Source organism: Lepus europaeus, chromosome 4, assembly GCF_033115175.1.
Source record: "Lepus europaeus isolate LE1 chromosome 4, mLepTim1.pri, whole genome shotgun sequence".
Lineage (NCBI taxonomy): Eukaryota > Metazoa > Chordata > Mammalia > Lagomorpha > Leporidae > Lepus > Lepus europaeus.
The window spans coordinates 36,890,767-36,903,768 of record NC_084830.1 but is presented as its reverse complement, the minus strand read 5'-3'; the positions used below and the strand labels follow the sequence as shown (position 1 = coordinate 36,903,768).

Below are 13,002 nucleotides of genomic sequence, written 5' to 3'. Positions count from 1 at the left end.
CAAACAGAAACTTCTGTAATGATTGAAATGTTCTATAGTTGTATCATTCCATGCTGAGGAAACAAGTTTTTTAATTTTATTAATTTTGATTTATTTAAAATATACTACCTGTGAAATGTATTTATTTAAATATTAATTCAATATTTAAATTTATTTAAATATTAATTCAATATTTAAATTTATTTAAATATTAATAGATGTTAAATAAATATATTTATTTAAAATATAATACCTCTGTGAGTGGCTAGTGGCTACCATATTGGACAGCATATTTGTAAACAGTGGTTTTATATAAATACAAAGTATTTGTTTCTCATATGAGAGAAATCTAGAGATAAGAAGGATGGGGGTCCTGTGAGTACATAAGGATGCTATTAAGGAAATGAACTCCTTCTGTGTTCTTCCTCAGCATCTGTAATGTTTGACTTTGACTCTCTTGGCCATACGGTGACTTCCTCCTGATGTATCCCCTCTATTCTTGACAGAAAAAAGGGGATTGGGAAAAAGTTGGGCCTTCTTTTCAGGAGACCCTTTGTGTTCCTCCCCAAAGACTTTTACCTGCTTCTCAGTAGCAGAACTTTTCACATCCCTCCCGCCCCGTTCCCATCTGCAAGAGAGGCTAGGAGTTCAAGAATAGGTCATAGCACCTTCTGTTGTAGAGAAGGCAAGAGGAGGGGCTGGGAATGGACATGGAGTCCATTAGACTAATTTTGCCATAGGAAATGTTTACTAATTATTCTATGGAATTCTGGGATCATGCACCTGGTACTGTCAATATTTCATTTCAGAAATCTAGGTGACTGATTGTGTTTGACATTAGACTTGGTCTTCAAAACTTTGGGTACAATTGCATATAGGACTAGAATATAGAATATAGACTAGGTTTGATGAGTACAGAATATTTTATTTAAGGAAAATGGACTAATGACTTGGTAGTATAGGGGGATTTTGAAGAATTCTAAACAACTTAGCATGCCCTAAGGAAATAAATATACTAGAGTTAGAAATTCAAAATGAAAGTGTCAATGTATGGGAGCATTTTAGGATTATGGGACGTGTGGGAAACGTGGCACATGTTACATATGCTCATAGGTCACTGTGGAAACCCCTCAACTTTACTTCTATCTTAATCATGAATGTACATTCAAAACCTCCTTTGGGGATGGTATTGTGGCGTAATGGGTTAAGCCATGGCCTTCGACACTAGCATCCCATATAGGCACTGATTGGTGTCCTGGCTGCTCCACTTCCAACCCAGCTCCCTGCTAATGCACCTGGGAAGGCCACAAAAGTTGGCTGAAGTGCTTGGACCCCAGCCACCCATGCGGGAGACCTGAATGAAGCTCCTGGCTCCTGGGTTCACCCTGGCTATTAGGGCCATTTAGGGAGTAAACCAGTGAATGGAAATTTCTCTCCCCCCCCCCCTTTAACTCTGCCATTCAGATAAATAAATCCTTAAATACAAACCAAGACAAAACAAAACCTCCAAGCCTGAATCTTGGAGCATGGAAGGTACTTATCTAAAACTTCATAACCACTATGAGGCCAAGTCAAGATTCAGATCCAGAGTTGGCCAACATAAGAAGAAGCCAAGACTTCATAGTCATTGAGCTCTGGGCTTGCATTCTGGTTCTTGAACTTACTATGTGATCTTTCTAGGACCCATATCTACCATTTGTTCCCCTGCCTGTAATTCATTACAGTGGCTGCCTTATTACCTCTGGCCGCAGCATCTCAGTCTCCTCTCTGTGTCCTTCAGTGGGGGAGGAAAAGACATCTGTCCAAGACCATGAACTCTTCAAGAGTTAACAACTCCTTCTAATTGACTTTAGATCCCAGCAGAGCATCTGTCACATTTAACACATGCTAACTGTATTAGATAATTTATGGGAAAGTTTTTAACTCCTGTTTTGAAGGAGTATTTGTATGATAAATTTACTTATCTTTCTTCTGTCCCCCATCAAAGACGGTTGCTTTTTTTTAAGATTCCTTTTAGGTTTCTCAGTGATATTTTGATAAGGAAATACAATTGTGAAATTTATTTAGAACCTATAAATACCTGTCAGTATTTTTAATTCAAGATATCTAAAGCTTATGCATGTTGAATGTAAATATTTTCCAGTAATCTATATCATATTTTTCTCTTTGGATTGATGATTATAGAGATTTATGGTCTTTTGAAATGTAAACTTAGTAGGATTTCTGTAGTACATTTTGTGTATGTGTGTGTATATAAATAAGTTAATGTATTTTATTAGTTTTAGGCATGTTTCCTGAAGCTGTCATACCTTGGAAAACGAATACATTTTCCAAATATCCAAAAGCCTGTTACAAAAAGTTACAATGAATTTTATATGTTATATAAACCAAAGGACTAGTTTAATTTGCTTAGCCCTAGAAAGGGAACACTGGGTTGAAATTAGCTGGTCTTTTAAAAATGCAGTTGTCTACAGCACAGATAGGAATGTATGTTATACACAACCTCTAGGTTGTTTTCTTTACCTATCTGATTTCATTCCTGAGCTAAAAGAAGGCATATTTATTACAGGCTTCCTTCATATTAACGCCTGCCTCAGGAAGAAAAGTTTGTTGATTATAATCCTAAGAATAAAATTTCATTTACCTAACTTTGTGCTGTTCTGAATACCTGCCAGGTATAAAATGATAGCATCCCTCTACTGAAACAAAGCTGTTGTCTGTTTTATAGAAATCATGAAACCTTGAGAACTAAAACAGAGGCATAGGGTTTGGAACATCTTAGAGCCAGTGTTTCAGCTTATCTTCCTATCATGGTCTTTCAACTGATGGAGAAAAAAATAGCCCCTTAATAGGAACACCATGCTCTCTGCTACCAGTGGATTTCAAAGACTTCCTGAACCTCCTTCATCTCAGGAGAAAGTAATTTTGAAGTTTCCTTAATAGTTTCCTGTAGGTTTGAAGGAATAATCCATTTAGGGGTCCTATATTTACTAGACATTTTCCATAATTATAATTATGTTTATAAATCTCTGAGAAAAACATTATTACTGTATATTATAGACTAGATTAATGCATCTCTGAGTAGGTAAGTTAGATTCTGTAGCAAATGAAATTCTTTGCTACTCCTCCCGTTGAGAGGTGATTCCTCATCACTTCAGTTGGGGCTGGCTTTCATGAGATGCTTGACCAAAAGTATGTCGCAGAAGTGATGTTCTAGGACTTTGGGTGCTAGATCATAAGAATCCTTGCAGTATCTACCTGTAACCTTGAGGACACAGCCTGTTGGAGCCCAAATATTCTAAGGCCACTGTGTTATCAGGAAGCCCAAGCTATGCTGATCCAGCTTTCAGTTTTTCTAGCCTTCAGATGTTTAACCCATCCCAGACGAAATTCCAGATATCATGTTTCAGAGATTGGCTGTCCCTACTAGTGTAAGTCTTTATTTTTTTATTTTTTTTATTTTTTGACAGACAGAGTGGACAGTGAGAGAGAGAGAGAGAGACAGAGAGACAGAGAAAAAGGTCTTCCTTTACCGTTGGTTCACCCTCCAATGGCCGCTGTGGCTGGCGTGCTGATCCGAAGCCAGGAGACAGGTGCTTCTCCTGGTCTCCCATGCGGGTGCAGGGCCCAAGGACTTGGGCTATCCTCCTCTGCACTCCCAGACCACAGCAGAGAGCTGAACTGGAAGAGGGGCAACCGGGACAGAATCCGGCACCCTGACCGGGACTAGAACCCGGTGTGCCGGCGCCGCAAGGCGGAGGATTAGCCTGTTGAGTCGCGGCGCTGGCCCTAATGTAAATCTTAATCCCTGCACCAGAGGAGGCAGGTGTTTGACCTAGCAGTCAGGATGCCACTTAGGATACCTACAGCCCATGTTGGAGCACCTGGGTTCAAGTCGCAGCTCTGTTCTTGATTCCAGCGTCCTGCTAATGTACAACCATGGTGGCAGCAGATGACAACTGAAGTGGTTAAAGCTTTGCCATCTGCATGGAGGACTTGAATTAGGGTCCTGACTCCTGACTTAAACCTGGCCCAGCCCCAGCTGTTGTGGAGAGTAAACCAGAGATGGAAAATCTCTTTCTTTTTTTTTTCTCTCTCTCCTTATTTCTTTCAAATAAATAAAATTGATATAGGATAATTTTTAATCATGAAATTTAGTGATAATAATAGTGATGATAAATTTGCGTTTAGGGGTCGGTGCTGTAGTGTAGCAGGTAAAGCTGCCGCCTGCAGTGCCGGCATCCCATGTGGGTGCTGGTTTGGGTCCCAGCTGCTCCACTTCCGATCCAGCTCTCTGCTATAGCATGGGAAATCAGTATAAGATGGCTGAAGTCTTGGGCCCCTGTACCCGCATGGGAAACCTGGAAGCAGCTCGTGGCTCCTGGCTTCGGATGGGTCCATTTCTGGCTGTTGTAGCCATCTGGGGAATGAACTATTGGATGGAAGACTCTCTCTCTCTCTGCCTCTCTGTAACTCTGACTTTCAAATAAATAAATAAATCTTAAAAAACAGAATTTGTGTTTAAAACCAGAGCAGGGCTCCCACCGCCCCCGCCGCGGGTCCCAGCAGCTCGGGCGGCGGGAGGAGCGGCGGCGGCCAGGCAGCCCAGCGCCGCGAAGGCTCTCGGTGCGCCGCGAAGGCTCTCGGTGCGCCGCGGCCCGCAGGCACCCGGCACGCTCCCTCCGCGCAGCCAGCATGCCCACGAGGAAGGTCAGCTCTGCCGAAGGGGCGGCCAAGGAGGAGCCCAAGAGGAGGTCGGTGCGCTTGTTGGCGAAGCCGGCCCCCGTGAAGGTGGAAGCGAAGCCCAAGAAGGCCGCCGGGGAGGATAAGTCATCAGACAAGAAAGTGCCAGCAAAGGGGAAGAGAGGAGCAAAGGGAAAACAGGTCGAGGTGGCTCACCAAGAAGCTAAAGAAGACTTGCCTGCAGAAAACGGAGAAATGAAAAACGAGGAGAGTCCAGCCTCTGATGATGCAGAAGAGAAAGAAGCCAAGTCCGATTAATACCATACACCATGTGTTACAGTGGTCCCTGTCTCCCTTGTACAATCCAGAGGAATATTTTTATCAACTATTTTGTAAATGCAAGTTTTTTAGTAGCTCTAGAAACATTTTTAAGAAGGAGGGAAGCCCACCTCATCCCATTTTTTAAGTGTAAATGATTTTTTTTAAGAGGTGAAATCATTTGCTCATTGTTTATTTTTTGGTACAACCAGAAAATAGTGGCTTATTGAATTCTGGGAGGCTTTGACTGTCTTGGGTGTCAGCTTAACATTCCATAGGTGGGGGTGGTTTTTATATCCTACAGTACATCGCATACTAAATGGCAATTTGGAGTATCAATTGTGCATTTAATCTGTCTTGAATATTTTGTTACTTCTCCCGTGTTTTGTAGAATTGTTTCCTGCAGAAAACCACTCCTTGTTCTGTCAGAACCATGTGCACCTGTAACATCTTTGGTTGTGGTAGTCCAGTTTTCCTAATGATTTTGTTAATGTGCCGTGAAAGATTGAAAATTCGAGTATCATGTATATGCTATTCTATTGTGAATGGGTGGGATTTATGTAACAGCAACATTTGAAGATACTTGTACTTGATAGCCTCTTAAGGAAGAGTTGCCTCCAAATTTGAAGCTGGAAAGTTACTGGAATAACTTTTAAAAAAAAAGAATGACAATTCATGGCTTTTTAGATTTTTGGTACGTATGTTAAGAATTGTGTACATGGCCGGCGCCGCGGCTCACTAGGCTAATCCTCCGCCTTGCGGCGCCAGCACACCGGGTTCTAGTCCCGGTCAGGGCACCGATCCTGTCCCGGTTGCCCCTCTTCCAGGCCAGCTCTCTGCTGTGGCCAGGGAGTGCAGTGGAGGATGGCCCAAGTCCTTGGGCCCTGCACCCCATGGGAGACCAGGAGAAGCACCTGGCTCCTGCCATCGGATCAGCGCGGTGCGCCGGCCGCAGTGCGCTACCGCGGCGGCCATTGGAGGGTGAACCAACGGCAAAAGGAAGACCTTTCTCTCTGTCTCTCTCTCTCACTGTCCACTCTGCCTGTCAAAAAAAAAAAAAAAGAATTGTGTACAAATTAAAATGTGTGTGTTGATTCTCAACACCAATAAAATCTCAATTATGGACAAAAAAAAAAAAAAAAAAAAAAACAGAGCAGGTAACAGCAACACTTCCCAGTTCTAGCCCAGGGCTTCTGACTCCAGCTCTTCGCATCACTGTATCTCATGACCTGTGCTATTTTATTAAATTTATTATTTATATCTACAAGAATAAAAATGTTATATTTCTCAGAATAAAACTGAGTAAGTTGTCCTTCTCTTACAAGAACACAAAACTAGAATCAATTAAAAATTACTATGTCATCATACTTCCTTTTCCATCATGTCTCCAATCCAAAATGGCATTATATATAATATATAAAAATAAATTATATATATAAAATATATAGTCCTTCTCCAGAATATAACCTCCAGAAATAACCTTGTGGCCTCAGCAGCACCTACATCTTCATATGGCATGAGCAGGCATTCAAGGAATATTTGTTGAATAAATATAGGAACCAGAAGAGGCCAGTGTTATGGCATAGTGAGTAAAGCCAATGCCTGCAGTGCCGGCATCCCATATGGGCGCTGGTTTGAGTCCTGGCTGCTCCACTGTGATCCAGCTCTCTGTTGTGGCCTGGGAAAGCAGTAGAAGAAGGCCCAAGTCTACCCATGTGGGAGACCTGAAAGAAACTCCTGTTCCTGGCTTCGGATTGGCTCTGCCCCAGCCATTTTTGCCATCTGAGGAGTGACCCATAGGATGAAAGACCAACCTCTCTCTCTCTCACTCTCTCTCTACCTCTGCCTCTCTGTAATTCTGCCTGTCGAATGAATAAATGAATCATTAAAAAAATTTTTAAAAAGGAAGCAATGAATAAATTATTCACAAAGAAAAATCATAAATATTATTCATTAGAATATAATTATTATTGGATAATATAAAGATCAGAATATTATAAAGACAATAAACAAGCATCTGGTCACTCAAACCTTGGAAATAAAATTATTAAGATAAGACTATGTTCACATCAAAGTTTTTTTCTTCAAGAAATAAAATACTGGGAGAAAGTTCAATTTGCCCATATTTTCCTGTTTCCCTTTCCATATTATCCTAGAGGCAATATTATCATGTATTTGACTTGTATATTATTATTTTTTGCTGTGAATAATTTTATCTGTATTTATGTGTATTTCTGGCTCTCCTTTCAAAACTCATAATTCTAGCCTCCTTTCATCTTATCTTGCTATTTTCCTAGTTCAATCCATATCACCTTTTTTAAAAAATTTTTATTTAGTAAATATAAATTTCCAAAGTACAGTTTATGGATTACAATGGCTTCCCCCCCCCATAACTTCCCTCCCACTCGCACCCCTCCCATCTCCCGCTCCCTCTCCCATTCCATTCACATCAAGATTCATTTTCAATTATCTTTATATACAAAAGATCGATTTAGTATATATTAAGTAAAGATTTCATCAGTTTGCACCCACACAGAAACACAAAGTGTAAAATACTGTTTCAGTACTAGTTATAGCATTACTTCACATTGGACAACACATATCACCTTTTTTTTAATGGAGATTTTTTTAATGACTTTATTTATTTGAGAAGTAGAGTTAGAGACAGTGAGAGGGAGAGATAGGAAGAAAGGTCTTCCATCTACTGGTTCACTCCCCAAATGGCCCCAAGGGCCAGAGTTGGGCCTGTCTGAAGCCAGGAGAGTCTACTGGGTCTCCCACACAGGTGCAGGGGCCCAAGGACTTGGGCCATCTTCTATTGCTTTCTCAGGCCACAGCAGAGAGCTGGATCGGAAGAGGAGCAGCTGGGACTCGAACCAGCACCCATATGGGATGATGGCACTTTTTCTCCATAAAACCACTGTGTTATAGACTTGCTTATGTGTGTATACATTTATGAAGTGTGCATTTGCTGTTTGCTGCCCATTCCCTCACTAGATTATAAACTTTCTGTAGGTCAGGGAACTGTCATTTTTTGGCCTAGGCTAGAATAATGACTGGCATAAAGTAGGTATCTGAAAATATATGTTGAGTGAAGAAATATAGGACTAAGTGTTCTGTTTTTTGAAATTATGTATCAGTTGTTTCATACTGTTTGTATCCTATGGCAACCTGCTTTTCTCAACATTGCTTTCAAAATATATTCATACTGAGATCAATCTGTCCCTTAACAAATAGCCCTCAAAATTTTTTGTGGAAATTCATATTATTAAAAACCTATGCTTTCATTTAAAAAAATTGTATCACAATTGATCTCTTCATTGCATTTTCCATTAACTTTTTGAAGTACCCTTCAACTGCTTTCTCTCTCTATTCATCTGTCTAGTCTAGTCATTTTAACATTCTCCTGCTATTATATTTTAGTTACTTTTAGTTTTTAACTTTCCTGAACAATGCTGAAATGAAGATTCATTTAAATCTTCTTTCCTTGCTTTTTTATTGTTCAGTTATTTATAAAAAATACATATTTTTGCTTTATTTTACCTAGCAGTTAAATTTGTTATAACAGTGACCACATGAAACTTCTTTTTTTCTAAAAGGTTTAGTCCCTGTGCAAACCTAAAAGTTCACACTTTTGCATGTAAATGACAGTCTCCCTCTTTGCAAATGATGTTGAATGGCAGTGCACCAATGCAGATTCTGAAGGACCCTTCCTGGCAACAACACCTTTCTTGCTGGTTTTATTACTGTTTATGGAGTCTACTTGAACACAGATTGCTACAAAACTACTTGCTAATCTGGGTTTTTCAGTTATTCAGACAGGTCTTCTCACTAATTACCATCAATTATAATGATCCTGTTACTCTGAAAGAAAGTGCCCGTGCCTGATAAATATCCATGTGTGTTTAATCATTCATAAAAACTGAAATTAATCACATTTGCATGACTATTTTGGGAGGACTTCTGGGTATGATTTTGTGTCCCAGCTGAAAAGCTATTACAGACTCTCCGTGTATTACACAGGATGGGATGGGTGACCTTAAAACAATACGGTACGTTTCCTTGGCTGTCTGATCTTCTGAGACTGTTCCTTCTTTTCTGTATAGCACATGAACTTATCAACTCCCCTATCTCCTTCAGGCTCAGCAGCCCAAGTATGACAGCCATTCTTCATGTGACATATTTCCTCACCCTTCACTGTCAGAAAGCACAGATTTTAAAGGTTCAGGGAAAGTTTAAGGGTATAGCTGGTTCCAGTCATCCTGCAGCAAAAGGATCTTATCTCCCTCTCTCATCTTATTTACTTACTTATTTGGAAAGCAGAGGGAGACAGACTGACAGAGTGTTACTGTGTGCTTATTCACTTTCCAAATGCTGACAGCAGCAAAAGCTGGGGAGCCAGGAGCTCAAAACCGGTCTCCTGCATGGATGGCAGGAATGCAACTACTTGAGCCATCACCCACTACCTCCCGAGGTGTGCATTAGCAGGAAGCTGGAGTTAGGAGCCAGAACCAGATCTTGAACGGAGGGACTACAGTTTAGGACATGAGTGTCTCCACCTCTCGTCCCCTCTCCCTCCATCTCTTGACTGTGCTTTCTTCTCTTCAGGCTCCCTTCACTGCAGAGGTGGCAGAGTGGCTTCCAGCAAGCTCGCGTCCTATCTGTTTACCAGTCCTTACTGGAGCAGCCTTGCCTCTTTCCTTGTATTTCCTACACATATCTGGAATTGCATGTCATTTTCCTAGTTTGGCTTGGCCTGAATCACATGTTCCCTGTGGGGCAGAGGAGTGGTAATCAATGCACCTCTGAGGAGAGAAGTGGCACATTCTGTCTTCTCCCAAAGGAAAGGGGAAAGACTGCTAGGAGAGATGCCGCCCATTCAGGAGGAACTGAGTGCCTTGATCAGGATTCAAATGCAGCTGTACGAGCCTCCAAAGTACTTTTATCCTTTACACTAATTTTCATCTCCAGATACTTGTCTTTAAAAATCCATTGTAAGATAATTTCTCAAGCTTTTGATCCTCTATGAAAGTTATTTTATTAAGTAAAGTATGTTTAAAGCATCAGCCTACTTATAATCAATCTCTTAGCAAAAATAGTAACTGTCAACATACAGGGGAAATTATTTCTAGAAATAAGAAGCTCTAAATATTAGGTTAATGTCTCATTCATAGCATGTTTTGTGCATTAAATAAAATGCCCTTATTCATATCTGTAAAATAAAAGATATGTGTCATAGAATAGAATTTCATCTCACCTTTGTTTTGAGGCTATGCTAATATTTTCTACCTTTTCATCAATAAAGCTAGTGTTTATCAGTACTTAACAGTCTTTATTTTGTTATCTTTGATCCCTTGCTTAGTGAACAGTATTCTCCCCTTGGGAGAAATTAAGAGTGAAGGAAGGAAACTGTAGACACCAGTGGAGAGCAAATAAGATTGGGAATTAGGAAACCAGGATTAAGACCCCACTTTGAAAATATCTCCCTGTGAATGAAGGATATCAATGAGGTTCTAAATTTTTTATATTATCTCCTATGACCCTATTATATAATCTCTCTGATGGCTGATTTTATACTGAAGGTAATAGAGTTTTTCAAATTAGTCAGTAAAGCAATACTCATTCACTCAGAAAAAATGATTTTAGAGTCTATGGCAAGATACTGTGGTAGACACAATGAAGACTTCATGATGACTGCCAAGGAAATTTATCAGCTCTCAAATGCATTGATTATCCAATTCATGCATGATATTGTACTAGAAGCTGGAGATGTAAAGATGCAAAGAAAAATCTCCAGAGGCTTTTGCTCTAATTAGAGAGATGTCGGCATAGGGAAAGGTAAGTAAATACAGGAGACGGCATTTATAATGTACCCCGTGATTAAGGCAAATGAATGTTTTAGGTATTCAGATTCCAATGAGCTCTTCAGGTGTCTCAGGACTGTTCACACATACCTTATGTTATGGGTTAGTCTGACTGTATCTGTGAGTATCAGCACAGAGATAAATGTAGAAGATTAAGGTAGGGACACAGGACTAGAATGTTAACCAGTAATATCCAGCGTAGTCTAAATAAGGAAACAGAAAGATTAGGAAGTCCTCTGAAAACCAGAGAAATGATCATATTTTCATATACTATAATGTTATCCAAAACAGAAATACTAATTTGTATTTATATGTGCTATTAATGAAAAATGCATACCAAATTTCCTGGATTTAATATGAAAAGAATGCAAAACATCTCATTTATACTTTTATATTGGATGCATGTTAAAATGATAATACTTTGCACATATTTAATTAGATTAAATATGATAAAATCAATTGTTTAAGGTGGCTTCCAGAACGTTTAAAATGACATATAAGGATTATATGGTTATTGGACAATGCTATTCTACTTGGCCATATTAAGAAGTGGGACTGCTTTTTGAATCCCATTTTTCCTCCAGTTTTAACTCCAAATTTTGAGAAAGTTCCAGATTTCTTCATTTCTAAATCCTGGTCATTAATTTCAAAATGTGCTGAGGGACATTGTGTAAGAGATCTGGGCTGCTATAGGAAGTAGTTTTTTTATTACCCTTATTTTAAAGCAGGTTCATTCAGATTGAGTAACGTGTTCCAGGCCCAATTGGTTAGTAGAGCCAATTTCAAGATGATCTAACTTTAAAATAGATACTTGTCCATCTGAAATTCTGTGTGTCCACAAAATGCTGTCACTGAACAGCACTGCCTGAGCACTGCAGTGGTAGGGCATCACCAGTGTGTTTCCTTTCCTTTAGAAGGCAGAGAAGACAAAACAGAAATAAAGAACAAGGGCTTTAGAATCCCTGACTTGGGGCTTTAACCTGGATTTGCTGCTTTTTTAAGTTGTTCTGAGATTCAGTTTTACCATCTGTAAAACAAGGATAAAATAAGTGCTGTTTTAATGAATTTGTTCTGAGTATTAAGCCAAATGATATTAAGTACCTTAGAGTACCCAGGTCACACTTAGGATTCAATAAATGGTTACAGCATGTTTAAGATACAGATGTGACGTGAGGGTGCAGGGCCAGATGGCTTGTTTTGTGACTGTGGAATTAGGTACTTCTCTGGTGCCCTTAATTTACCATCCATATGACCTTGGACTCAACCTCTCTGTACTTTAGGTCTCACTTATGTGTGAATTGGGTTCAATAAGAGTCCCATCCTCATAGTTGTGGGGATCATCAAGTGAAGTAATGTATGGAAGGTGCTGAGATTACTGCCTGAGCAAAATAATGGAAAATGAAAGTGGTGTTGTTGTTTTTGCTGTTGTTAATATTCAGTCTATATTTGCTTTTGAAAGGCTATATGCATGTTTGTGTTATTACTGTAGACTGGATTTTTATGTCCTCCAAAGTTTCATGTGCTGAAACCTTAATCTCATAGATGATGATATTGGGAGGCAGGATTCTTGGGAAATATTAGTTAGCTGAGGTTACAAGAATGAAGCCCCATGATTGCATTGGTGACCTTATTTGAGGTTTAAAGGACAAGAGGTCTTGATGCTTTGAAATTCAGACATCCTAAACCACTGGACTTTCTGAACTTGACTCCTTCTTGACTCTTTCCATAACTATGCAGGTGTTGACTTTGAATGGTCATCATCTCCTACATCAGCTACTTTTATGTATGCCATTCACACATTTGTAAGTGTTGGGTTTTTTGTTTGTTTGTTTTTGTTTTGTTTTGTTTTGTTTTTGTTTTTGACAGGCAGAGTGGACAGTGAGAGAGAGAGACAGAGAAAGGTCTTCCTTTTTGCCGTTGGTTCATGCTCCAATGGCCGCCACTGTCATGCACTGCACTGATGCGGAGCCAGGAGCCAGGTGCTTCTCCTGGTCTCCCATGGGGTGCAGGGCCCAAGCACTTTGGGCCACCCTCCACTGCACTCCTGGGCCACAGCAGAGAGCTGGCCTGGAAGAGGGGCAACTGGGACAGAATCCGGCACTCTGACCGGGACTAGAACCCGGTGTGCTGGTGCCGCAAGCGGAGGATTAGCCTATTG

General features: G+C 40.1%; 2 protein-coding genes across 4 annotated transcripts in view; both read left to right on the top strand.

Moving 5' to 3' along the window:
- OXR1 (oxidation resistance 1) overlaps positions 1 to 13,002 on the top strand; it is a 485,930-nt gene that overhangs the window by 146,042 nt on the left and 326,886 nt on the right. The gene's annotated exons all lie outside the window — the stretch shown is intronic.
- LOC133758309 (non-histone chromosomal protein HMG-14-like) lies at positions 4,675 to 5,646 on the top strand. The gene has a single exon (XM_062189478.1). The coding sequence runs from the start codon at positions 4,675 to 4,677 to the stop codon at positions 4,978 to 4,980; it is 306 nt and encodes a 101-aa protein (XP_062045462.1). The 3' UTR covers positions 4,981 to 5,646.

Bases quoted from the DNA above. Each gene is read 5' to 3' on its own strand.
- LOC133758309 (XM_062189478.1), top strand. From the start codon at position 4,675: ATGCCCACGAGGAAGGTCAGCTCTGCCGAAGGGGCGGCCAAGGAGGAG.